Genomic DNA, 27,661 nt, shown 5'->3' with positions numbered 1-27,661 from the left:
AATCAGCAAGAGTCATTACAGTGAAAGAGGCAGCTTCAGTCAATTCCTTATATTATGCAGTAGGATTTTTCCTATGGTCAGGCAAATGAGTCTTAAGAGATAAAACTTCACTTCTTTTCCAAGGAGTATAAACTCATTGTTCCTGAGAACGGGCCGCCTCCCCCGGCCTAGTAATATTACCATGGCCATCCATTAATTCAGGTAATTCTGGATAATATATAGGATGAACCTCCCGCATCGTAAACTGAGACAACGACCTGGGACTTATCTCATGTAGTCTTCCCACATAAGCTAATATTGTCGTAACATTAACAAAAACTTGTTCTGGCCCCAATTCACTAATATACACCCGATCTCTAATATCATATAATATTTGAGGTGCTTCCGCTTTAAAGTACCGCTGCCAAAGACCAATCAAAGTAGCGGACATGTGTTTAAGGGCATGCTGCTGTATAAAGGGTTCAAAATCTCGCATAGTCGGTCAGACATCCTCTACGGTAAAAATAGGATTACAAGCCCACTGTGCAGCCTGTTACCTGTATCTCATCATCTCCCATATCAGATCGCACTAATGGTCCCATGCGCTCCTTAAATTTCATCCAGCCCCTATCCTCAAATCCGCATACCGGTGTCCCACTAGTTACTAATGTTGGAGGATGAAAAACCATAGTGGGAGAAACAACAGAAGTAACAGGCACTATCATCACTTGTAGTTGTGTCTCAGGAGAAAGAGCTGGCGAGATGGACGTTGAGACAATAGGTGGGGCAGGAGTAATCACAATTGCTACAGACGACAAAGACGCAGAGGGAGGAGGAGCAGGAGGAGCCGAAGCCAAAGCCTTTGAAATAACAGTGGCAGATACAGGTACAGAAACAGTGGAAGCAACTGTAATGGGCGCTATGAGGACGCCAGATCAGTGGGATATATTCTTTGTGGGGCATATGGAGGAGGGGGTCGGGTGTTTAACAATTCTTCTACAAAAGTATCATTTTCTTCCTGAACCAAGTACGATTTGTCAATGTGTAATCGAAACCTCCTATCTTCACATTCAACTCCCTTTTCTTGTTTTTCCCTGTCATATGCCATAGCTTTCTGAATCAATGTCTGCATTATCCTTTTCCGGGCCTCCTTGTCTGCCTTTCATCACCTCTGTCTAGCTGCTTTCTGCCATGTTCTGAGGGAATCAAACATAGACTGCCTACTTTGCCTCTTAAACAACTGTTCTTGTAAATAGTCAATCTTTTGTTCATCAAAAGTGCCCGTCAACGGCCACTGCAACTCAGCATTGTCCCTTGCGTATTTGTGCCATAAAGTACTAAACATATTAGGGCCAGGACCATGCTTCAAATAAGTATCAAAGGTCGGAGTGCCTTCTGCAGGTGCCGGCTGAGCTTCTTCCAACCGAGCATCAGCAAAACAACAGCAACAGCACAAAGAAAACAATTTGCTAACTCCAGGCATTTTTCAAAAGAAAACAAGTTCACAATGTTATGCCTGGCAAAACAATTGCAATTGCTTTTATCCAAGAGACGGTCCTTATTAGACAGTACCAAATTCAAACCAAAATGGTACCATATCCACAGAGAACCAAAACAAACTCACCTGATATATGCAGGTCAAAAGAATGAATTCTCCACTTCCGACTCTTTGGACCAAACGGTCAGATCCAAGGGTTTCACCGTTCAGGACTCCAGTCAGGATGACCACTGGGTGAGGCACCGTCCGGCAGGACAGAAGGGGCAGCTACAAGCACCAAGAGCTCTTCGTGCAGAGAGCCCTGATCCGTCTGTCTGACCAGATGATGGCCTCAACATCCCCCTGTCCGTGGAAGGGGATGGGTCACTCACCAGAAGGTGTTCCTTTTCGGGTGCCAATTGAAGGAAATGGCCCAATTAGGGTCACTTGGGTCACTCACGACCACCTCTCAGCCTTCCATACTAAATGAAGAGTCAGTCAGACAGTAGAGAATACAAACCAATATCTATTTATTCAGGACACTCAGAGTGGAGCCCAGTCTGCTCAGTCACTTAGGAGTGCTGCAGAGGGCCTGACATCAGCAAGTATAACAATACATTATGTATACTTCAATACCAACGAAAGCACGCCCACCATGGAATTTTCCAAGCAGATGCAGCTGGACACTAAATTACAAAGGAGTAAGTTTCGATTCTGAAGCTGGGCACACATTATCTACTATTCAAGGTCACTCTGCTTGTACCCACCATTAGACAAGTGGGAGAAGGCTTATATCTAACGAGAAAGGTACACGCTAATATGAACAGTGTATTCATTAAAAAATAGAACTTAGCCTCAAAGAAGCAAAACCAGAACGAGGCCTTTTCTCGGAAATAGCAAAGGACTAGTTTCGATCATGATTCAAAATGGCGCCCATATACAAAATGGTGCAGCGAATGCTAACTTATATAAAACAATGTGAAAACATATTTTTCAATTCTAACACTACCTTTCAGTGGATGTACGTTGTTACAACGCATGCTTTTACCACGCATGCCTTTACAATGCAGGTTTTTCAACGCAAGTTGTTACAACGACTTGCGTTGGGGGGTGCTGGATAGTGAATAGTTTAATTTACTATTCCAACTCCAGTCCCCGTGGATAGTAGGGAAGGTGTTGGATAGTAAATTAAACTATTACCTATCCTACAGCGCCCCCCAGCGCAATTTGTTGTAATGACTTGCGTTGAAAAACCTGCGTTTGAAAGGCACTGCGTGGTAAAAGTTGCGTCGTAAAGGATGTTTCCCCCTTTCAGTGGCTGCCGGCATGACTTGCAGGGGGCAAGGCGGGGGTGGGCGCAGGGGGCGTGGTGGTAGTACAGGGTTGCTCAATGCAACAAAAAAATATATATATATACACTTAACTTGCCACCAGATCCCAGCTCCTGTTCTCCTCGTGGGACTCGAGGAATAGGAATCCAGGAAGAACAGCCAGGCTCCCCTGACCAATCACAACGCTGCAATGCAGCATGGTGATTGGTAAGCACCCAGGCACCCCTGACAAATCACAACAATGCAATGTAGTATTGTGATTAGTTCGACCCTCAACCAGGGAATGTGGGCCAGGGCATGTTCTCCACGCAGGCTGTAATGCAGCCTGCATGGAGAACAGGGAAAGTGTGCATGGCTGTTTTGGGCAGCCCGAGAGCGCCGACCAAACAGTTATTGCACACTTCGGAGTGGGCATACCACTCCTCCCCTACTACAAGAGCAGAGCAGCCCTGCCCACCCACCCGCAAAAGAAACATAAAATGATAATAACTCAAAGTTGTTATCATTTAATATTTTCTTTACTTTGCACTGCTCAAAAGCAGTGGGGAGACGCTCCTCCACCATAGCGGTGGAGCCGCCACTGCTACCTTTGCTGTTAAGTGGTAACAGCTTCAAGCTCCTCCTAATAAAAATTCACTAATGCTTTATTCCGTGAAACATCCTGTGTCTTGCTAGTGACAGACCACTGGGCCATGTCCATCCAGTGGTCCAGCGGCAACTCTATAATGGCTCTAATTGATGACTTCTATCATGGTGGAGCCTTTGAGTAGAGAATTCTTTAAAAAAACATAATTACGAAAATACTAAGAATGCGGTAACCTAAAGATGAGTTTATAATAGTGCCTAAAACAGACACAGAATATAGATATGACAGTCTGAAATGAAGATAGATTTCTTTTAGTGTGACGTGTAATAGGTAATTTCTAAAATCTTCCAGATTTGGCGTTTGTCCAGTGTTGCACATTCAGCGGCCTAGCATGGATTGAGAACGTAAAATTGTCATCACAGTTTAGAGGTGGATTTAGGTACATCCCTGATGGAGATTGAATAATGTTATTAAGGCATTCATTAACTGCCATCCAGTAATTTCAAAATGCAAGCTAAATTGCAAACCGATGCCTACATCTGCCTCCTCCCGTAGCACATCTTTTACATTATCAAGGAGCACTTAATGTACATTTTTAAGCTCATATGGTTTAGTATACAGTATGATTGCTTATTTTGCATGTAGGAAACTCATTTCTCCTGCGTGGAACGAGATCGGTTTGAACTATTTTTCATTGTCTACCTCAATATGGGCTTGTGTTCTGATTCTTCTGATTCAAAACAATAAATAAAGAATGGATATTTGGACTATTGATCAGTATGGGTAAAATCTTCTTTACTATAGTGAAGGAATATTGTCGAGGGTCTGCTAATCCCACTCCCCCCTCCTAGTTTTTTCTGTTTGGCCAATTTGCTATATGACATTTGAGATCATGTGCCAAATAAACAATATAATAACAGATTTCATAAGGGAGAGTTGCACATGAGTGTTCAAAAATAAAAGATTGCATTGTTAAGAGGATCCTTGACAGCACTATCAGCCAGATTCATCAATGTCAAATTCTGCGATTTCTAAATTGCGAGTAAAAGCGAATCGCAATTTAGAAATCGCAGAATGGCATTCATGAATATTTGCGAGAAAAAAAGCGAATCGCAATCGGCCGCAATCGCGAGTACCCAAAAATCTGAAAAAATTCGCAGAATCGGCCGATACCGTGTTGAAATTGCGATCTCGCAATTACCAAAATCGCAAATTGCGAAGTCGCATTCTGAGCACAGTGATGACATCACAACCAGGAAGTAGGTAGGTTCCACCCTCATTCAGCAGTGAGAGCCTGAAGTGGAAGCAGCATTGCCAGCTCCCCTCCAGAGTGCCTACAGGTAAAAACCAGGAGACACCCCAGTGCCCAGCATGTCACAGGAAGCTGCAGGTGGAACTTCCACAGGAAGAAAAAGAAAAATCTAATTTTCCGAGCAAGAGCTCGAATATTTGATAGAGGGAGTCTGCAAGGACCACAATCGCCTCTTCGGTAAAGACTCAAGAAGGGTGCCTGAGGCCGATAAAAGGCGGATTTGGGTGTGCATCTGCGCAAAAGTGAACTCTGTGGGGGTGACCCAGAGCTCCGTGGATGAGCTTAAAAAACGTTGGTACGACCTCAGGGGGCGGGCAAAGGAGAAGATCGCAGAGAGGCTGGGGGAGCGTGTTGCGACAGGTGGAGGGGAGCCCACTGTCCCACCAAACACACTACTCGAGGACCGAGTAGAGGACACCATTAATCCGCAGGCATGCGTGGATGTGATCCAGCTGGACTCCTCCCGACCCACCCAAGATACACAAAATACGTGCCATGCGACTGCGACCCCCTGTCCCCTAACAATGTCCATGACTCCAGATCATTCCATTCCAAACCCCAGTCATGCAGCCAAAGCACACCACAAAAGCGCTATTGCATTGTGGGACATGTAGTCTGACCACAATTACCATCTGGCCCCATAAAGCCAGACCTGTTCAGTGAGAGTCAATCCTGCAGTGAGTCAGGGAATGGTAGCCTGCATGCATGTCGGAAGCTTAAATGTGGAAGAAACATGTCACTAATCAACGTCCACTTTACATCACAGGTGGCGCAGAAGTCCCCAGTATGGACAGCGATGCCCTACAAATTGAGGATATCACAGAGGACACTGAGGGAGACTTACATCTATCCCCACAGCCAGGACCATCAGAGCAAGCTGCCGCACCAGCGGTCATTCCACCACCTGCCCCTGTGGACAGTGCCACCTCTGCGCCAACAGGCACAGCAGTACCACAGCGTGTGACCCAACCACCAGTGGGGCTGGCAACACCAGCAGCAGCACGCCGACAAACCCGCCGCCCTGTGGCTGTTAGGAGCCAGTCAAGCGGACTGGTGAGGGAGCAGTGCAATAATACGTCCCGCGCTGGCAGGGGACCAAACGTGCGGCCAGGTGGGCTCTCTATTGAGCGCCGTATGCTCCACGTGCATCAGACAGAAGCCCGTCATCTTGCGGCTATACACCTCCAACTAAACAAGACCGCCAGGAATATAGTCTGATGTAAGACCGCATGGAGAGGATGACAGCTGCCATGGAGGCCAACACCCAGGCCATGTACAGCCAGCGGGACCTCAACCGGCGTAGACACCGGCAGCTGCTGACCCGCCTGTCAGCATACACGCGGTCCAATTACATTATTGGCAACGCGACCTCCCAGCTCTCGCGACGCTCCTTGGCCATGCAGGTCCAAATGGTCCAGTGCTGTCGGAACGTTGCGAGAGCTCTGGAGTAGGTGACAACAGCAGTACAGGGCATGCAGGCAACTGACCATGGCTAGGCGGGGGCGGTGACGACACTAGTGAGGCTAAATCCAGCCAGAGTAGCCAGTCCGTGCCACTGGTGGTAGCACCCCGCCGCAGCAGCAGGCTCTCTGCTGCCTCACGGCCGAATCAGGAGGAGGATGTGGAAAGGAGGTTGGGAGCATCTGCCCGGAGGCGGCATTGAACATTTGAACATTACCATGAGGGGCCATGCTGCTGCTACAAGCATGCCCTCCTCAAGAACATGGGACATATGACGCAATATGTCAATCATGTAACAGTTTCGGGAATCCCCACTTTATTGTGCTGTAACAATAACAAATATTCTGTCTAACTTAATCTGACTCATGTCATCATTACTATTGTCATGCATGAGTGAAGTAATGGGTGTGGGGAGTGGGTGCACTAGAAATAGTTCATGCTGATTTTATTACAGCGCCTGTGCCCTTCTGCAGTATTCTCCCCGCGTGCATGACGCACATGTGCAGGTGGTCGGTTGTCCCCTTCCGACTCACTGCCAGAGATATCTACAGGTATCCTGCGCTTGGTAGCAATGTTGTGGAGGATTGCACACACGGCCACGATGCGGCAGCAGACATCTGGCTCGTATTTGATGGCCCCACCAGTCTTGTGCAGTATGCGGAATCTGCTCTTCAAAAGGCCAAATGTCCTCTCAATGCAATTTCTTGTGCGTATGTGTGCAGCATTGTAACGCCGTTGCTGTGGTGTTGCAGGGTTGAGGTATGGGGTGAGGAGGTACTCACGGAGAGCATAGCCACTGTCACCTGAATGAAAGGAGCAGAGGGTGAGTGCCTGTTCTGCGCAGCTACATTATCACAGTGTACTATTGTGAGGCATGTGTACTTACCTAGTAGGTGTCCTTCCCCAAAGCCTCCCCTGGCCAGTCGTGTGTGAATGCCGCTGTGCCAGAATATGAAGGAGTCATGTGTGCTCCCCGGGTACTGTGCCACTATGTCCGTGATGATTGTCTTAGCATTGCACACCATCTGGATATTGAGAGAGTGGTAGGACTTGTGGTTGCGATACATGCATTCCGTTTGTGCTGGTGGGCAGATGTGGATGTGGGTACAGTCAATGCATCCTATTACATGCGGAAATTGTGCTACGTTGTAAGATTGTAGCTTGGTGTCATTCAAGTCCTGTTGGCTGGTGGGGAATGAGATGTAGTGGTGTAGCCGGGTCAGCATAGCCTCCAGGAAACTCCTTAGGCAGCGGGACATGGTGGGCTGGGATATCCCCCCTGCAACAGCGACTATCCCCTGGAAGCTTCCGGAGGCCAGAAGGTGCAGGCTGCACAATACCTGGACATGGGTGGGCACGGCATTGATCCTCCTTGTTGGGTGCTGCATCAGGGGGTCTAGGTCCCGGATCAGCTTAATGATCATTGCCCCATTCAAGGCGGTACTTAGCGTAAATTTGCTCCCTGGTTTGACCCAGAAGGGTGACCCGCTGGCGGAATATCCGCTCCTGGATCCTACGTCTGTTCCGTGCTGCTCGCAGTAGCCTTCGCCGCTTGACCACCATGTAGAGTCCTGGCATTGTGAGAGTCCTCATGCTCCAGCTGCATATCCGTAAGTGTGTTTGGTCAGGCCTACCTCTGTTGGTAGTTTGTAAAGGTTTTAAAAAAAAAAAATCCTTACTGGTTACCACCTGGTTTGAGTTCTCCTTAAATTGCGCGTCGCAAATAGCGATTTTCGGGATTTTCGCATTCTGCGATTTTTCATGAATAGCAATTGCGATTGTTTTGCGATTTCGCAGATTAATTCGCAGATTCCATGGTTTCTCGCAATTTCAGAATCGTTAATGGGCTTCTTCCAGGTTTCTGCGAATTTATTTGCGAAATCGCAATTTTTCTTTAGCGAATTCGCATTTTTAGATATTACACTGTCATGAATTCCTTTTAATCAAATTGCGATCGCAATTGCTTATTCGCAGCTATTGCGATCGCAATTTGGCTTCATGATTCTAGCTGTATGATTTTAATGTCATTAATTCGTCTCAAATTCCCAACCATTTTTGAATATAGTATATTTCCTCCATTTTGCTCAACTAGTTACAAAGAACCTCTTTGAGGAATTCGAGGCAAGAAATATCCACAAATATTTAGATTTTCCTAAAAATATACTGCGGAAAATACTTGATAATTCAACAATATTATTTCACTTTTTTCTTGACTGATTATCTAGGTTTTTTGCTGAGACCCCACAACTACACATATCAATTTCGGGTTTTCATCAGGGCTTGTAAATAAATAAGGACATTGATGAAATATGATGCTACGTTTGGATGCCATAATTGAGAGCTGGTAATTCTTACTCAGTTGAGCAAGTGATGTCACACAGCTTTCAGCCTAATGGGCCAGCACTGGCTCTTACCCTCATTGACTTTAAGGCTGGTGAGGATTGACTACTTATTATTGAGGAGGCAGTGGTTGCTCATTAAATGGTTCAAATGCTATCTACAAGCTGCCTTGCGAGGCCAATTCACTCCAATATGAACCGTACATATTCTTATATCACATTGCCCAAAGCCTTACATGTGTTGATTGTCACAGTGGCCTAAGCGCAGTCCAATCTGCAACAAAGCCATGTTGTTCAAGGCCAAAAATAAGTCCTATTACTCTGTTAATACCTCAGATGACAACAGCTGACAAAGCTGAAATAATGTTAATAATACATAGGCACTAGGAGAACAATTCCATTTTGTCTTTGCCCTTCTTAAGAAAACACATATTAGCCTCTTTCAATGAAGTAGTGGGGCGCACCTCCCTCTTGGAATTTCCAAAACAGTTGTGTGGAATTGGTGACAGAATTTCAACGGGATTCCAGACCTCTCACTTTATCATTAGCTAATCCAGGAATTACTTCTTTTTTTCTGAAAGGGTTAACTTATTCTGAAGTAGCTCAGAGTCATCTAGGGTAATTTTATTTAGTTCAGTCTGATTAAGACACTCTCAAACTTCGTCTGTTGTTACACTATTCTTTCGGGCGTAGAATCTTTTGGCAAACCCCAAAATGTGTCTTGTATATCATCTTCATGCATCTCAATTTATGAGGCAGAACGTGAGTCCATAATCTTTCAAACTTGATTGTGATATTCCTACTGTCTATAAAATAGTGACAGAAGCCTATCAATTGTATGGAAATTTGCCTTTTATTTAGTTTTGCCTACCCGCCCGGAAAATATAATATAGTATACCCTTGAAATGCAGTCTTGAAAATGTGCCAAATTATCTCAATGCTTGTAAATCTTTGTTTCATGGCCATTATCTAGGCTATGCACTGCAGAAATTGAGAAAAATAATTCAGATTGTTATGTAATCTGTGGCCCACAGCTTAATGATTTTCCAAATGTATCACAATTTGATTGTTTCATGCCTCCTACAAGCAGGGCACAACCAGGGGTACACGCAGGTAGGTACATGGTGTCCACCCACTATTTTCACAGGGTGGACGCCGTCCCCCCTGCCAAAAACTTAAGCCCCACAGAAATATGTTGAACTTGTCCCAGTGTAATCTTCAGACAGAGGGACACACATTCAGCAGTGCCTGTACATTGCCAGCTTTCCATTTCCAGCAGCAACGTTCAGGCAGTGAGAGAGCTTTTTTTTCACCTCTTGCTGGGCCGAAGTTAAGGGGCCATCAGGCATCCTTTTGTTTGAATATCCTGACTGGAGGCAGCCTGGAACCTCTCTCTTAAATGTAAATGCCACACAGAGGAAACAAAGTTACACGGTTTGTTATCTCTTCACAGGTCCTTAAGAGAGGTATGCTTTTGCCTTTGTTTAGTCCTTGTACATAAGAGATGCATGCACTGTAAGATTGTCAGGTGTGTTGGTCTGTCCCAGTATTTACACAAATAACAATTTCAATAGCACTATTTTATTTATTTTATTGCGCTACGCAACACAATGCAGGGTGTCAGAGCTCTATACACATTATACATTGACAATAAAGCATGAACATGTGTAAATCTCTGTACAAGGTGAGTTACATGAGAAAGGGTTACAAGGTGTAGGAGTAACATGCCCTTCATAGGTCACTGTGCTATATTACAAGGATTATAATTTATGAACTGCAGGTAACAAAAGTATCTCTGTGTTAAAAGCAGTAACCCACTTTACCATCTACATAAAATAAACATTTGTCAACTGCATGTTATGTGATGTGCTTTGCAGGAAACTCATTAACCTGCTATGCTACTTTGATTTAAATCTGGGACTTCACAAAACACAGATCTCTCCAACAAACGTGTTCACCTCCAGAGTTATCTCACCATTATTACTTTTAACTGAGATTTACAAGGTACCTTTACAGCAGATGCCTTAATCCATAAAATATGTTTATGTGTAGATTTGGAAACCAATTAAGCAGAACAAATCTACTGCCATGCTTCTCCTTGTTGCCAATTTCTTTGTGATAAGGTTTAAAAATATAAATATATCAGTTGAGGCCCAGATTTTGCATTGGGGTTGCACAACTTTTTTGGCACAACCCCGACGCCAAATCTCATAATGTGCTGAAATGTATTCATTATATACTTGATAACCATGTATAAGGTCTTAATATTTGATGTCACTTCTTGTGATGTCACATCCAGTGATGTCACTTCCTGTTATCTCTTGTGCAATGTCACGCGTCGTGACATCGTGCACTGTGTTGGCATGCGTCATGATTTCACTTGCATACTGACTAACCTGGTTGGTCCACCCACTTCTTTTTTTTAGGACTTGTGCCCTGCCTACTTTTTTTTAGGACTTGTACCCTGCCTACAAGACAAACCAAATAGAATTGGTTGCATCAGACAGAAGAACAATGATGAGCTGAAACAAAAAGTGCAGGAACATATTCAGAAAGCTAGGAAAATTCTGAAACATGGTAGCCACACATTTTGAGGTCAATATCTAATGATGGATTTACAATTAAAAATAGTTTTCCCCACTCATAGATCTTCAGGATGCATTTCAGCTGGTGAAAAGGAAATTTTACTAGAAAGCAGGATGGGTGGAGATTAAAGCTGATGCATATGAGGGGAGGAAAGACCAAGGAAGATTGGGATAAATAGAACATTATCTTAAAAAGAAAAACAAACAATAGAACCAAAAGATTGTAATACCTATATAAAATGGCAACGGACACATTGGAAGATGATCTATATTACCTTCAGAGTCATCAGAAGGTGGATCTGAAGATAACAAACCTGTAGGATCTGATCAATCTAGTTATATTACTCAAATGTTGGAGTTCATTCTGATAGAAGTTAAGAAAACCAACAACTTGGAGATAGAAAAGCAAACCTGGGATGTCTAGATCAAAAAGTACAATATGACAATGGAGTTACAAAGTTTGGGATGAAAAAAGACAGTAAATAGTAACAGTATGCTTTAACCAGTGTTGAGGAAGATAATAACGTTGCTAAATTCTTAACAAGGAGATTAAAGCCCAAGGAGGAGAAAAATCATGGTGGAAGCATTTGGGACTTTGAAAAAAGGATGGTTTTGGAAGATTCAGATAGAAGTGCCTTGGTATTTTTAAATATGTATATAGATTTATTTACAGAGTAATTGTCCCCAGTGCACCAGAAGAAGTTCGGGACTGTTTTTTATGAGAGTCTATTCTTGTAGAGACAACTGAAGAATAGCATGAGATATTGAGTTGGCCAATTAGTAGGCCCCAACTAGCAAAGGCAAGAAGTTTACTGGCAACAGCTAAAACTACAGGAACTGATGGAATACTTGCAGAGGTTTATAAATGATTTCCAGAGGAACTAATCCCTACATTAATGGTACTCTAAAATGCTGTGCTCCAGGATCATGACATAGCTCAGTTCTTTAGGTTGGGTAATTTAACTATATGTTAAAACCAGGTCATCTGGTAACACACTTAGGGGTCCATTAGGATATCGGGCGGTGGCACCACCGAGGTGCTGGCGGGGCAGAAAAAACCCCTTTTCCGCCCACGAGCAGCGGAACTCACGTGCACCATATTAGTATAGTAAAACATAGGTAATTTCCTGTCCGCTGTGGAGCCACGTGCACCGCCATCAAAGTGCGCCCGGCATCGCGGTGGTGGGAGCCAATGGAGTCTCGCCGCTGTGCGAAATGACGTCCGCCCTGCTCAACAAATTAGGATGGGCAAAACAAGCAGACGCACCGCAGCGGAGACGCCGCCTAATCTGACACGGCAGAAACTCGACAGCGGAGCGCGATAGCAGAGCAGCGGTCATGAACGCCATGGACCCAGCCCTACATATGCATTCAGTGACGTACCTGCTACAGTACTATCATCAAATGGGCAGCCGCGGATGCCGCCGCAAGTATGCAACTACACAAACACAACACACAACACACAGGCCGACACAGGGTATAATTTCACTACAAACACCCTGCTGGGGGTCACAACACATCCACAAGGGCACCCACACATTACCCACATGGCACAAAATCATACCTCTGCATCCGAGACACACATCGACCGCCAACTAGCAGCAACCTTCCGTTCCAGCTCACGTCAACGCTGCGGTCAACACATGCGCACAAAGCAGAAGGCGCGGCCACTCCAAGGCATGGGCAGGGCACAACGACCACAGGGACACACCACCCCCAACCACACAGCAACACACCCCATCAGGTCACAGGCCAGGTGCCCATCCTGTGCACCCCAATGCACACCAAAAAGCAACAAGCACAGCAACAAGCAATCACAATGCACACCCTGCACCACACAACAAACAACCAGGGACACAGCCACTGCAGGAGTGGCTGACAAGGAACACACAACACCAGTGCCAATAACAGTAAAGGCTGCCAACACCTCCCAGCACAAACACACACAAACAAGCACACACCCTGGGTGTAGGTACAAACATTACACACACACAGGGACGCCTGAACTGATGCCTGCATGATTAGAACACACAAACACCACAGGAACACACACAGAATCACATCAGAAACAGACATACCCTGACAGCCAAACTGTTGAAGGGCAATGGGAGCACAACATCATCACTCAAGAACAAAACACACACAACAGACCACAAATCACAAGAAGGGCACCTGCACAGACCCACACTGCCACATCAAACCAACCACACACAACAACAACAGAATGCACCAATCTGGAGCTCAAGATCACAACCATCTCCACCAGATCTCTGGGCAGCACACACAGCTGTAGTGCACATGAACAATCCACACAAGACAAATAGCACAAAAACATCACACATAAACCAGTTGGGCAAGGTCCAAAGTGGAACAACACTCCAGACCCAAGAACTGCACCACATGGCACAGTCCCACAAACAAGTGAAGTGGAGGCACATACACATGTAAACCAAGGGGATAGCTGGCATTCAAGTCAACTGACTAGCATGTCAGTAGTAGACATGTAAGTGTTGTATCCTACACAAATAGAGGTAGTGCAGACCTACAATGGCCAGGCACAAGTGGCACACATAGGTGATGGCAGTGCACCACGCACACCATGCCATGCAGGAGGATAAAAGGCACCATGTGCCTGCAATGCATGACAAATACAAACACAATGCCAGTGAGGAGCAGCAGGGCCACACAGTCTACACAAACACACTCCAGACACGTTGATCATCAAACTATCACAAAACTGAAGTGCAAGTCACACACATTTCACACCCATAATTGACAAAAACAACAAGGAAGAGTCACACAGAACTGCATGGACACACCAACACACTGGACAGTGCACTCCAGACAACTCACACAACTGCATACAATCATTTACACAGGGCAGGACAGTACAAACAACAGGCACACACCTCCTGGGTGAGATGTGTGGCCATCACAATCCAGGGGCACGCATACATCTACAACCACCACAAAGTCACAACCTTCACACTGCACACCTCATCACCACCCAAGAGCACACATCACATGTAGTCCAGGGGACCATGACTGAGAGCCAAGACAAAATAACCATACACATACACAGCTGGGCACAGATACAGGAATAACACACATACATCATGAACCTGCCCAGCCTGCATTCAAACATGTGCACACCATCACACCCATGTCAGCTTGGGGCACTGTACCCCAAGCTGACACGGCAACAACGTAGACAACAATAGCAAACCACCACAAAGAGAGTTGCATGACAGGCAAAAGATTCAACACAGATAACACAAGTATCAGTGTCTGAATGGACTGAAGACCCTGTTACCCCTGTCTAAAAATGTGATGCGGGCAAACAGCTTGGTAATGTTGAAGTCACACATAGAGCATGGGGCACAGGCAACAAAATGCACAGCCCAAAATAACTTTATTCTGCAAGGACACTGACAAAACAGACAACAGGAGTAACTGTCTTTATTGACATATTGACATATTGCACAGATGTGACAGTAGAACAACAGTAGACAAGAGCAAGGCACAAAAGGCTGTTTAAATGCAATACAATCTGCACAGGCAAACTACAAACAGGAAGGCCAGTTTCCATGGCACACGGGGGAGTCCAACACAGCAGAGCAGCAGGGCCAGTGTTCATAGCACAGGGGGAGTCTAACACAGCAGAGCAGCAGGGCCAGTGTCTATGGCACAGGTGAGAGCCCAACACAGCAGAGAAACAGGGCCAGTGTCCATGGCACAGGGGGGAGTCCAACACAGCTGAGCAGCAGGGCCAGTGTCCATGGTACAGGGGGGAGTCCAACACAGCAGAGCAACAGGACCAGTGTCCATGGCACAGGGGGGAGTCCAACACAGCAGAGCAGCAGGGCCAGTGTTCATGGCACAGGGGGAAATCCAACACAGCAGAGCAACAGGGCCAGTGTCCATGGCACAGGGGGGGGGAGTCCAACACAGCAGAGCAGCTGGGCCAGTGTCATGGCACAGGGGGGAGTCAAACACAGCAGAGCAGCAGGGCCAGTGTCTATGGCACAGGTGAGAGCCCAACACAGCAGAGCAACAGGGCCAGTGTCAACTACAGGGAGCACAATAAGTACATGTGAAGCTGCACAGGCAAGGGCAGAGCAGCAGTGAGTGACAAGGCCAGTGGCTAGGGAGAAGTGCAGAGTCAGGGCATGAGAAGCTGCACAGGCAAGGGCAGAGCAGCAGTGAGCGACAAGGCCAGTGGCCAGGGAGAAGTACAGAGTCAGGACATGAGAAGCTGCACAGGCAAGGGCAGAGCAGCAGTGAGTGACAAGGCCAGTGGCCAGGGAGAAGTGCAGAGTCAGGACATGAGAAGCTGTACAGTGTGTGTGTGTGTGGCTGTAGCCTTCCATGGCCAGAAACCCCCCCAGGTGGCAAACAATGGCCAGGACTAGCACACCTGTATGAGAGATAGTTGCATGAGGGGGACTGCAATTCACATCTGTGTGTCAGCCGGGCTTGGAGCTGGCTGTGTGGTGGGGACAGCAGGAGCACTTGACTGGTGAGACAGAGGCACAGATTATGTAGGCCTATCAGTGGTTTGGCAAGCTGGAGGGCTGTTTGGACCAGGTGGTAAAGTGGCCCGTGGAGGTGGAGTCATGCAGACCTGTGACACAGTGTGGGTGGGAGAGGTTGGAGGGTGCCCTTCCACTTTTTGAGTATATGAAATGGCCTCCCTGTTTGGGGGTTAATGGGAACTGGCGAAGACACAACAGGCATACACACCAACAGTTCCACATCAGGTGCAGACACTGGCACTCCCTCTGGTGATGTGCTGGATCCTGAGGAAAGCTTTGTCTGGCTATGCCTCTGGACCACCTTTCCCTGTTTGCCCGGTGTCCCACCTACAGTGCCCTCCTTTGTGTGTTTGCCAGGTATAGCACCTACAGTGCCCTCCTTTGTGTGTTTGTCAGGTGTAGCTCATTCAGTGCCCTCCTTTCTGTGTTTGCCAGGTGTAGCACCTACAGTGCCCTCCTTTGCCTCTTTGCCAGTTGTCCCACCTACAGTGCCCTCCTTTGTGTGTTTGCCAGGTGTAGCACCAACAGTGCCCTCCTTTGTGTGTTTGCCAGGTGTAGCACCTACAGTGCCCTCCTTTGCCTCCTTGCCAGGTGTCCCACCTACAGTGCCCACTTCCACATGCTTCACTGGGCTTGGATTAGGAGTTGACGTGGTGGGGGGATGTTGCCCTGTGCCCTTCCTAGGTGTACCCTTGCCAAACAACACCTCCTCAGTGGACATAGACACTGCACCCCTACTTCTGCATGAGGTCTTAGGGACAGTAGAGTCCTTTGCTGGTGATGCCTCTTTCCTGAAATGCCAGAAACCGGTCCTCAGTAGTTTGTTTCCGGTCCAGGGAAGGTATGGCTTGGCAGTTCGGGCTGGACTGTTCCCATGAGGCACAGGGTCAGACTGATTTGCATATGGCCATGTCTGAAATGGGGTGGCAGAGTGGGCTAAAGAACGGTGATGGATTAAACCCAGATCAGTTGACTGGGGGTGAGTGCTTGTATTGTCAACGCTCCGTCCATCATTTCCTTTGGTTTTTTGGTGATGCCTCTGAGGCATGGGAGCCTGATGCCACCCTCACTGCTTTGATTCAGAAAAGGGGGTGGTGATGAACAAAGTGTCTGAATTAGCAGACCACTCTTACCCAGTCCAAAGATCAGGGCTTGATCCATCACCGATTTTTAGCTCACTGCACCATCCCAGCTCAGAACTTGGCTATATGCAAATTAGTCTGACCCTGGCCCAGTGCATCATGGGAACAGGGCAGACCAAACTACCAAGCCAATTCTTATACTGGGAAGGAAACAAGCTACCGGGGACCGGTTTCTGGCATTTCAGCCGTCTTCGGCCCGGCTTGCTTGAATCCTGATGGTGCAATGAGCTAGGGACTCAGATCTGAGTATACCCTTCCACGCTTATGGTGGACAAAAATGATTCAGAAAAGGGGGTGGTGATGAACAAAGTGCCCTGTTCCCATGATGCACTGGGCCAGGGACAGACTGATTTGCATATAGCCAGGTTCTGAGCTGGGATGGGGCAGTGAGATAAATAACGGTGATGGATCAAGCCCTGATCTTTGGACTGGGTAAGAGTGGTCTGCTTAATTCAGACACTCTGTTCATCACCACCCCCTTTTCTGAATCGTTTTTGGCCACTATAGGTGTGGCAGGGTATACTCAGACATGAGTCCCTTTCTCACTGCTCCATCAGGATTCAAGCAAGCCGGGCCGAAGACGGCTGAAATGCCAGAAACCGGTCCCCGGTAGCTTGTCTCCTTTCTGGTGAAGAATTGGCTTGGTAGTTTAGTCTGCCCTGTTCCCATGATGCACTGGGCCAGGGACAGACTGATTTGCATATAGCCAGGTTCTGAGCTGGGATGGGGCAGTGAGATAACTAACGGTGATGGATCAAGCCCTGATCTTTGGACTGGGTAAGAGTGGTCTGCTTAATTCAGACACTCTGTTCATCACCACCCCCTTTTCTGAATCGTTTTTGGCCACTATAGGTGTGGCAGGGTATACTCAGACATGAGTCCCTTTCTCACTGCTCCATCAGGATTCAAGCAAGCCGGGCCGAAGACGGCTGAAATGCCAGAAACCGGTCCCCGGTAGCTTGTCTCCTTTCTGGTGAAGAATTGGCTTGGTAGTTTAGTCTGCCCTGTTCCCATGATGCACTGGGCCAGGGACAGACTGATTTGCATATAGCCAGGTTCTGAGCTGGGATGGGGCAGTGAGATAAATAACGGTGATGGATCAAGCCCTGATCTTTGGACTGGGTAAGAGTGGTCTGCTTAATTCAGAAACTCTGTTCATCACCACCCCCTTTTCTGAATCGTTTTTGGCCACTATAGGTGTGGCAGGGTATACTCAGACATGAGTCCTTTTCTCACTGCTCCATCAGGATTCAAGCAAGCCGGGCCGAAGACGGCGGAAATGCCAGAAACCGGTCCCCTGTAGCTTGTCTCCTTTCTGGTGAAGAATTGGCTTGGTAGTTTAGTCTGCCCTGTTCCCATGATGCACTGGGCCAGGGACAGACTGATTTGCATATAGCCAGGTTCTGAGCTGGGATGGGGCAGTGAGATAAATAACGGTGATGGATCAAGCCCTGATCTTTGGACTGGGTAAGAGTGGTCTGCTTAATTCAGACACTCTGTTCATCACCACCCCCTTTTTCTGAATCGTTTTTGGCCACTATATGTGTGGCAGGGTATACTCAGACATGAGTCCCTTTCTCACTGCTCCATCAGGATTCAAGCAAGCCGGGCCGAACACGGCTGAAATGCCAGAAACCGGTCCCCGGTAGCTTGTCTCCTTTCTGGTGAAGAATTGGCTTGGTAGTTTAGTCTGCCCTGTTCCCATGATGCACTGAGCCAGGGACAGACTGATTTGCATATAGCCAGGTTCTGAGCTGGGATGGGGCAGTGAGATAAATAACGGTGATGGATCAAGCCCTGATCTTTGGACTGGGTAAGAGTGGTCTGCTTAATTCAGACACTATGTTCATCACCACCCCCTTTTCTGAATCGTTTTTGGCCACTATAGGTGTGGCAGGGTATACTCAGACATGAGTCCCTTTCTCACTGCTCCATCAGGATTCAAGCAAGTCGGGCCGAAGACGGCTGAAATGCCAGAAACCGGTCCCCGGTAGCTTGTCTTCTTTCTGGTGAAGAATTGGCTTGGTAGTTTAGTCTGCCCTGTTCCCATGATGCACTGGGCCAGGGACAGACTGATTTGCATATAGCCAGGTTCTGAGCTGGGATGGGGCAGTGAGATAAATAACGGTGATGGATCAAGCCCTGATCTTTGGACTGGGTAAGAGTGGTCTGCTTAATTCAGACACTCTGTTCATCACCACCCCCTTTTCTGAACCCTCACTGCTTTATCGGCCTTGCTCTTCCCTGACGGGCTCTTGTCTATGCATTCTGAGCTGGCTCTGCTCTTCCTAGGGGATGGTGTCTTTGGGCGGGACCGTTTGGGTTGTGTTTGCTGTGTGCTCCTTGTGCTGTATCGTGTTTGTGACGCATGCGCACCGTGGTCACTTGCATCTGATGTGGCCACTGACTGGGGGTGGACAAAGGCACCTGAGCAGGAATGGGAGCCTGTGCCTGGTGAAGGGCAGACGTCACTGTGGATTACAAAGCCTGGACTGAACGGTGTAGCCCACCCAAGTCACAGTATATACCCTCAATGTATGCAACCACCTCACCTAATTTCTTGTCATGCTCACTGAAGGCATTGATCAGGGCAGTCTGGCCCACACAAAGCTGGCGCAGGAGCTCTACTCACTCTGCAGTGAGGGCAGCAGGGGGGACAGGTGCAGGCTCAGCGGTGCCATGTGTGAATGTAACTCGTCCCCTCTTACGTACATGGATACGGGCAGCACCAGAGGAATTGGATGGGAGGCTGGCCATTGGCCGCTGTGTGGTAGATGATGACGCTAATTGCCATCCCCTGTGCCTAACAACAAAGATGCATCACCGCAGGCATCAGATGAAGTAGTACTCTGTGTCTCAGGCACGGATTCCTCCTGCATACTAAGGTCCCCCTCAGATGTGCTGGTGAGCTCTGTTTCACTGGCCTCCAGTGTAGCTGTGGTGCTACTTTCGCCACCACTGGTTTCCAGGTCCAGGTCCTCCGTGTCCACAGTTGATTCTGCTTGAGAGAGAGAGACAGGGTTGTCTTAGTGTCAATATCAGGAAAAACCAATCCAATCACTGCAGTACAGGAGATGCCCAAATCGACATGCTGAACAACACGTCCTGCAATCACATAGCAGCACCACACTACGTAGACCACTACAGTGCCTGTAACACTGAATCTCTGCCATGACTGAGACATGTTGAGGACACACACCACAACACCCTGCCTGTGGATTAAGTGTACCAGACATGCAACTTGACCAGCCCACACCTAGGGGCCTGATGTGTGGACAACACTCATTACTACAGACATACCTTCAGGGTACAGGAGGGGAAAACACTCCCCCCAATTAGGACATGACTAGACACAATGCTAAGTGGGCCATACCAAGCATCATTTGGTACTCTGGGCCACCTTGTTGTCAGATGTGCGGGCGTCAACGGTCATGGTGCATGCAAAGTATGCATACATGAACTCACACTCAGATGGTAGACCCTGCTGTGCCCACCTTTATAGATTCCTCACACTCTACCAATGCTGAGGGACCATGTGTATTGTTGGACTTGGCCCTTCTGGCAGGTTCACCCCTAAACTTTTTGCTTTTAATGGTGACCTGGTGTTAGTGATTTTTGGCTTCTGCGCACTTTACCACTGTGTCCCAGGGAAAGTGCGTGCGTGTAGTGAGGTTGGCCTACCCTCCCATAGGAATGCATGGGGAATGTATGTGTCCCTGGTAGTTCCTGATGCGTGGGGAGTGCAGGTGCGAGTTTAGTATGTGCGGACTCGTGTGATTAAATGCTGCGCGATGAGGTGTGCTACATAAATGTGTCTAGTGTGGAAGTGCCACTTCTAGAAGTTGGCCTGTCTGTGTATAAAAGGTAAATTGGCTGTCTGGCTTGTGATTGGCTGTGACTGGCTGGTGTGCCTGGCTCCATGAGTCAGGATGGGTCTGCCCCGGTGGTGAGTGGAGAGATCTGCATGTTAATGTGAGGGAGGGGCGCACCTGGGACCTGAATAGGGCTGGGTTTTCCCCACACAATGTTGGCTCCGCCCCCTGTGGTGCGACTGATTACCCTAGCCTGACTAATGAATGGTCAAAGGGCCTGAGCATAACAGAGTGCTCCAAAACCAGGTTTGACTGGTTTTCCCCCCACCCTGCAGCCTAGACAAAGGATTTCTTGGTATATGAAGGGACTGTGTTCCCTTACAAAATGTTCTTGTTCCTGATCCTAACTTTAGGGGGAGGGCCTGCTGCTGATGCTGGGCACCAGGAGGAACTGCCACTGGGTGCTGCCTCCCCGCCTGGAGGGCCCTGTGAGCTGGCCCCAGGGCCCAGCCCTTGCCCCCCCTGCCTGCAAAAAGGAACTTTTACTAAACTGGAGGCCTTCCTGGGGTTTTCTCGGCCTCCCAGCGCCTAGGGGAGTGCTGGATCTTCACTGCGAGGGGAGCGCTTTATTGTGAGTGCCTGAGGACGATGACGGTGCCTTGAGGGGTCGCGCTTCTGATTCCCCGCATCTTTGGTGATTTTAAGGGTCTCCTAGCGGGTGCCCACCCCGCTTATGGTGTTGATCAAAATCAAGGGCTGTCCCCGTAATTGTGCGCTCCTCGAGGGTGCCTACGTCTCTGCAGTGCCTGAAGGAGGCCGCTGTGCTGCCTGCGGTGACCCGGAAGTTCTTTCCCCCAAACCAGAAGCCGACAGAAGCCCACCCCGCGCTCCGGTGTAAGGAGACGAAGTGCTGGCGAAACAGGAGAGCCCGGGTGGGAAACGCAGAGAGCCCCGTGCCAGGTAGCAGCTGAGGAGGCGAGGCAGAGGGGGCCCGAGGCACATTGCTGGTGCCTGCCCCCGCCGCAGAGAGAGGAGACGCGCTGCTCTCCTCGCGAGCAGAGACCCGGTGAGTGGAGACCCGGGTGGGTGGTTGCTGAGAGGTGCGAGCTCTTCACACCAATCCCCGAGCGGCCCCGACTGTCAGAGGGCCGCTCCCACAAAGCTCTCCAGTGACAAGGGAGAGAGGGGGCACATCGGGGCATAGAGCCATTGCCCACTCCCACGTGGGGCGCCACCGAGTATTTAGAGCCCACGAAGGCTCAGGGGGCATTTTTCCACTTCGAGTCCCCCGAGCGGGACTCCAACGACCTGGGCACATTTCTTTAGAGCCCACGAGGGCTCCCGGGGCAATTGTGTTTCCGAGTCCCCCGAGCGGGATTCCAACGTTATTGGGGGCATTTGTTTATTCAGAGCCCCGAGGCTCAAGGGGCCATTGTTTTCCTGAGTCCTCCGAGCGGGACTCCAACGTGATTTGGGGCATTGTTGGGAAGTAGAGCGTCCCCGGCTGGCAGCGGGCCGCTCCCCCCATTGTGGTGACAATTGTTCCTTGAGCCCACGAGGCTCCCACGTGTTCTTGAGCCCCTACTGGTCATCTCACAACCCCGAAGAGAGCCAGGAGGCACGCTGGTGCCTGGCTCCCTGCTACAGCTGCCCAGCACTTACTGGGCAGCTGCTTCGTTTAGGTTGTGCTCAATCTTCCTTTGGCTGCCCGCACAGCCTGCCCTGACATTGCGGACACAGGGCGTTTCAGCCCCTGAGAGGCCAGTTGGCCTGGGGGACAGTTGTGGTGATGTGCCCTTGCGAGGGTACATGTTTTTGGCCCTATGTGATCCTTGCGCAATTTGTAATGACCTGCTTAATGTAATTTCTGCATCATGTATAATGTCTTTGTGCCTATACCTCTGAATGTGTTTTTATGCTTAGGTGGTTGTTTTACCTAGTATAGGTTATACTAGTGAGTTCATGGTTCCCTGCGTGATATTTTCCTAAGGTGGTTAGGGTTGCGAAGGTGGTACTTACCTTTTACCAGTGGTTACTGGTTGTGTGCTACATTTGCTATTTGGTGCTACAGTTATTACATGTTCTATGTTCTAAGTGTTTTTCCTACAAAGTGCTAATTCTACCAAGTTCTAGTTCTAAAAGTGCATAATCCTGACAGTGGTCCATGTGGCCCTGTCCCATATATATAAACCCCTGTAAATTCTGCCCGTGCCTCTGGCCCATTGTAAAGTGTGTGTTTCTTATCTAATGTGTTTGGTATAATACAAAGGCTATTTTTATACATACCTTTGTGTGGAGTTTCCTTTGTGGTGGGCCTTGGGAGTTGTTGCTGGGTGCGTGCGCAAATACTTAACCTACATTGCCTCCGAGATTAGCCTTGCTGCTTGCATCACGTTACCTAGAGGGTGAGCAGGGGTTATCTTTGGCGTGTAACTCCCTTGCCCTGACTAGAGTGGTGCTTTGTGCCTGACTTTGGCGCAAGCCTTAGCCAACCGGAAATCCCATTTCTAGCATTGGTGGCAGCAGAAGGGATCCGGATTTGTGTTTGCGCTGTACCGCAGTAGCAACTGGCTGCACCACAAAACTCTGCATTTTAGATAATCACATTTAGGGGATTATTGTTTTTAAGTTTATGCTAAAAGTCATGTCTTGGGAAATGTGTTTCTTGTGCACTGTGAGTTAGGTGTCACTAGCTCTGGGTGGTTTCTATCCCCTAAGTGCAGTGTGAGTTTTTCTGGATTCACCAAAGGGTGGGATCCAGTGGTAGCAGCGTAATTGTGTCCAGTACACTTGTTCCCCACCCCGTTCCCAGAGTATGGTACCTGTGTCACGTGTGGTCAGGTTGAGAAATCAGGGGCGGTAGAAACTACCTTACCAGTTCGAGGGGGGGGTTGTGTGTACATGAATGGTGTGTGGCACTAGAAAAGTGAGTGTGAGTTCTCTGGGATAGGGAGCTTGCTGAATATTTTTTGTATTGTGTACTCCTGTGTTAGCTCAGACACCTAGGTTCCTTGTGGGAAACTTTTCTCAAGAACGTCTGCCAAAATGAAGCCTCCTTTTAATTCTGGTGGTCTGTTTAGATACAGTATGCTAGAGTTGGTAACGTTCTGTGAAGAGAGAAACATAGAGGTGGGTGGGTCAGACACCCAGTCCAAACTGATGAACAGCCTGATCCTATGGCAAAAGGGTCAATGGGATCTTAAGCGCAGTGAGGAAAGGGCCCGGGACTCACGCCATGAGGGTGGTGGGTCTGTGGGGAGCCCTGAAGAGTCTGAAGAGGAGGAAGAAGATGACAGTGCAGGGATGCCAGAAGATAGTGAAGACCCCATAGATAGGGAGTCCCTTGCTGGGTCCAGTAGCGGAGGCAGTGCCTCATCCCTTTTCCTGTCCCCAGAGGAGTGGATAGATAGGAAGTAAGAAAGGGAGCACCAGTTGGCTTTAGAGAAACTCCAGAAGGAGGGATATGAGCATATGGAGAATAGGAAATTAGCCTTAGAGGAGAAAAAGGCATTATTGGCTCAGGAGTTGAGTCTTAAGGTGTTGGGCCTTGAACAGCAGAAGCTAGAGACTGAGAGGGTCTTAGCGCAGGAGAGGATAGAGAAGGTTGAGAGGGCCTTCGCCAGAGAGAAATTCGCTCTGGAGGGTAGACTATCCCCTGCGCGCAGTTATAGTTTTCTGGACTCCCCAGGGAGGATTGAGTCCAGTATTGGCAGCGATACAGACTCCAGTGCAGGAAGTCCCATTCCCAGTTTCCAAAGTATGGTACCTGTTTCCCAAGAAGAGGAGTTAAGGTTGAAATTCAGGGGCAGTAGGAAACTGTCTCACCAGTCTTGGGAGGAGTTTGTGGATGAATGTGAGGATGCACTGTTTGATTGGATAAGAGTTCCCGCGGAATCTGATTTTGACAAACTGTGATCTGGTTCTCAAAGAACACCTGCTCAGTTGTTGTTTGCCGGGGTTGCGCCAACACCTGTTGGGGTGTGGATTGTCTGAGGCATTTGAGCTTGCAGATGAAGCAGAGCGCTGGGAAAGTGCTAGAGGTTCTGAAGAGTCATTGGTGAGTGATTCCAAAAGTAGTGGTTCAGGTATCTTCCAGCCCAGCCCAGCGTGGTGGAAGAGGTTCAGAGTAGCCCAGCTAGGTCCCAGTGTAGCGAGAGGGGTGTAGGGGCTTACTACCTGTCTCAGTGGAGCAGGAGTGAGTGTGTGACCAAGGGTCACAAGATGCCCGAAGCCCTGTCTCAGAAACTGGGTGGTTTCTTAAGGGAACACCAGGTTGGGGACCTAGGCTGTCCTGTTAGTCCATTTGAGGAGGATCTCCTAGAGTCTAGAGAACCTGGAGCATCTGTAAATAGTGCTCCAGTGCTTCTAGTGTCCGGCAGTGCTACTCCAGTTGGGAGGGCACAGGAGTCCAAAGTGAGGAGTGATTGGGGTATGAGTTCCCCAGTGGAAGAACCAATGGACCAGGTACTAGCCAGTTGGGCTAGATTCCCTTGGGGGGACACGGGTGACACCACTTCTGTTCTGGGGGTCTTCACGCACTGTCAGATGGACAGGGGATGGGAGATCTGCGCCAGACAGACAGTCACACAACATATGAGTCATTTGTTAGCCTCAGGGGTATGGTGTGTAAGTCCCCAGAAGTCCTGGAGTGCCAGGCAAGTATTCCACCAAAGGTTATCGACCAGAGGTTGGGAGGCCAGGTTCAGGATCTGCCTGACCAGGAGGGTAGGACGTCTGTAACCAGCGTCCTGATCGGTTCATCTTCCAGGGGTATCACTCCAGTTGGGAGGGTGCAGAACTCTGGAAGGGGGTGCAGAGGGTGGTAGAGGCCCCCTCTGACCCAGGTGCAAAGTGAGGGGTTAAACCCTAGGTTGGGAGAATGGCGTTCTAAGGGTACCTCTCAAAGGAGGAGGAACCCTAGAAGGAGAGGTAGGGGGAGGAGAGCCTCCCCCGGCGACTCCTGGTCCGCCTGAGGGTGTAGACCCTAGGCTGGAGAACCAGTGGCAGTCTAGCCCTGTCCTACAGACAGGAAGAGTGGAGAATGGCTACTATGTACAAGGGGTTACTACCCCCCCCCACTATGTGAATAGGCAAGGACCAATGGCACCTGGGTGGCCTAGGTCCTGGTCCTGGCCGCGGACAGCTTGGGAGTACCAGTAGGGTAGCCCAGTTGTTCCAGACAGTGTTTTTAGAAGGAACCCCATGGGTTCACCGTGCGGAGAACAGGAGTGTGTCCCTGCAGTTGCGGGCCCGCGTCCGTGTTCTATCGCCCCAAGCAGGGAAGCCCATCACGTGGTGATTGTATATTTACACATCTGGCAATGAGGAAGAACATCATGGAGGGTCACCTTTGTAAGGGAATTTTGTCACAATGCATGACACTGGCACACATCCCAGCAGACACTCACATGACACAGCACAGCTCCACAACACGAACTTCACATGGTCCCCCGCTGCAACAGGCCCTGTACAAATGCATCCACTCCCAGCCACAGTCACCCTACCCAAAAACTCACCCCTGCCTTCTTGCCGATGCATCCAGCTCAGGATGAGTCTCTGCCAATATGCGGACCATCAGTGGAGTCATGTTGCGCCGTGCTAAACGCCCAGTGCGCGGTATCAGGCCCAATGTCATCTCAGCCACGGTTTTTGCAAGCCGACTGATGTCGTCCCACCTCTTGTGGCCGTATGTGCACCGTCTGTTGGAGACCCTCTGGGCTTGCACCTTTGCTGCAATGGCCCTCCACACGGCCTTACGCTGGTGTACCTTGAGCTGCAGGTATGGGGAAATGATCAGTCACACAGTGTCATGCACCAACATCTATCACCACAGTAGCAAGACACCTACTCATGACCATTTTTAAACTCCCAACATCACATACTAGGGGATACCTCACAATGGCACTCTGCATGGGCCAAAACCATGTGATTGCATGCATTCATGAGGGCATACAGGGTCACAGATAATCACACACACCTGCAGGATGACTGCACTGAACACCCTCGGTGGCTTGCAGACATCACCAGTCCCATGCATGTCTGCACACTACATACATCACATTCATACCTGTGTGTGTTTTGAAGCACTGTGTGCAGGCACTGGGCCGAGTCTCTGGGTTCACAGTGATACAGCCAACAGTGGCACACAGAAACAATCTCCCAAGCAATTCCTGTCCTGGCACCTACATGTCCAACATCCTGTGGCCCTTGATGGCTGATAATGTAACATACACCACTCACACATAGAACTGCAGGCTGGTAAAACAGTGACATTGGGACACACACACTCCCTCGCCCTGGAGACAGCTTGTTTGTCAGTGTATGACATAACCCCACACCCTCAGGCATATCATGCTGCAGCACAAGTACATGTCTGACACCCCACCTGCCCTACAGCTACCTCGACAATGACTTACCACTACATTGGGGCCATCATACAGCCTTGGGTACTGTGCCAGCACCTCGTCCACCAGGACCTCCAGCTCCTCGCTTGTGAATGGACTGGCACGGGTCTTCTCTGTCCTTGCCATCCCTGTGGCCACGAAACACCTGTGTTGGAAGTGACTGTGAGGGGTGGCAGGCAGCAGCAGGAGAGGGTCCCAGGCAGCAGGCACTTCAGGCAGGAGAGGGTCCCAGGCAGCAGCAGGAGAGGGTCCCAGGTAGCAGGCACTTCAGGCAGGAGAGGGTCCCAGGCAGCAGCAGGAGAGGGTCCCAGGGAGCAGGCACTTCAGGCAGGAGAGGGTCCCAGGCAGCAAGCACTTCAGGCAGGAGAGGGTCCCAGGCAGCAGGCTCTGTGAGCAGTGGAAATGTGAGGCTCACTCCCACAGATTTATAGCCCCCTGGGGTCGTTTCTAAGCTGCAAAGCTGCAACAATTGGTTGTGCAGTTCTGCCTCATTCAAATACATCCAATGACCGCCACCACAGTGGCAGAGCATGCATACCGCGATTTTCAAAACTGCATCATGCCACCGCGATCGTCGCTCCCATTGGCTGTAGGCAATGCTCCATGGCGGTGATGCACCGCAGGGTCCCGGGGGGCGCTACCGCGATGGTGCATCATTCAAATTCAGCCAATGACCGCCTCCGCGGTGGCGGAGCACA

At 49.0% G+C, this 27,661-nt stretch overlaps 1 protein-coding gene across 1 annotated transcript in view; it reads left to right on the top strand.

The window, feature by feature from the left end:
- Positions 1–741: 741 nt before the first annotated feature.
- The window catches only part of LOC147707669 (uncharacterized), a 42,213-nt gene continuing 15,293 nt past the window's right edge, over positions 742–27,661 (top strand). The window contains exons 1-2 of the mRNA XM_086925660.1: positions 742–865; positions 5,452–5,796. Of these exons, the coding sequence (XP_086781786.1) occupies positions 742–865; positions 5,452–5,796 (469 nt within the window). The remainder of the gene's footprint in view (positions 866–5,451; positions 5,797–27,661) is intronic.

This window comes from Lissotriton vulgaris, chromosome 6 (genome assembly GCF_964263255.1).
Source record: "Lissotriton vulgaris chromosome 6, aLisVul1.2, whole genome shotgun sequence".
Classification (NCBI taxonomy): Eukaryota; Metazoa; Chordata; class Amphibia; order Caudata; family Salamandridae; genus Lissotriton; species Lissotriton vulgaris.
The sequence above is the reverse complement of the archived record's forward strand: the minus strand, read 5'-3'. Positions and strand labels throughout refer to the sequence as shown.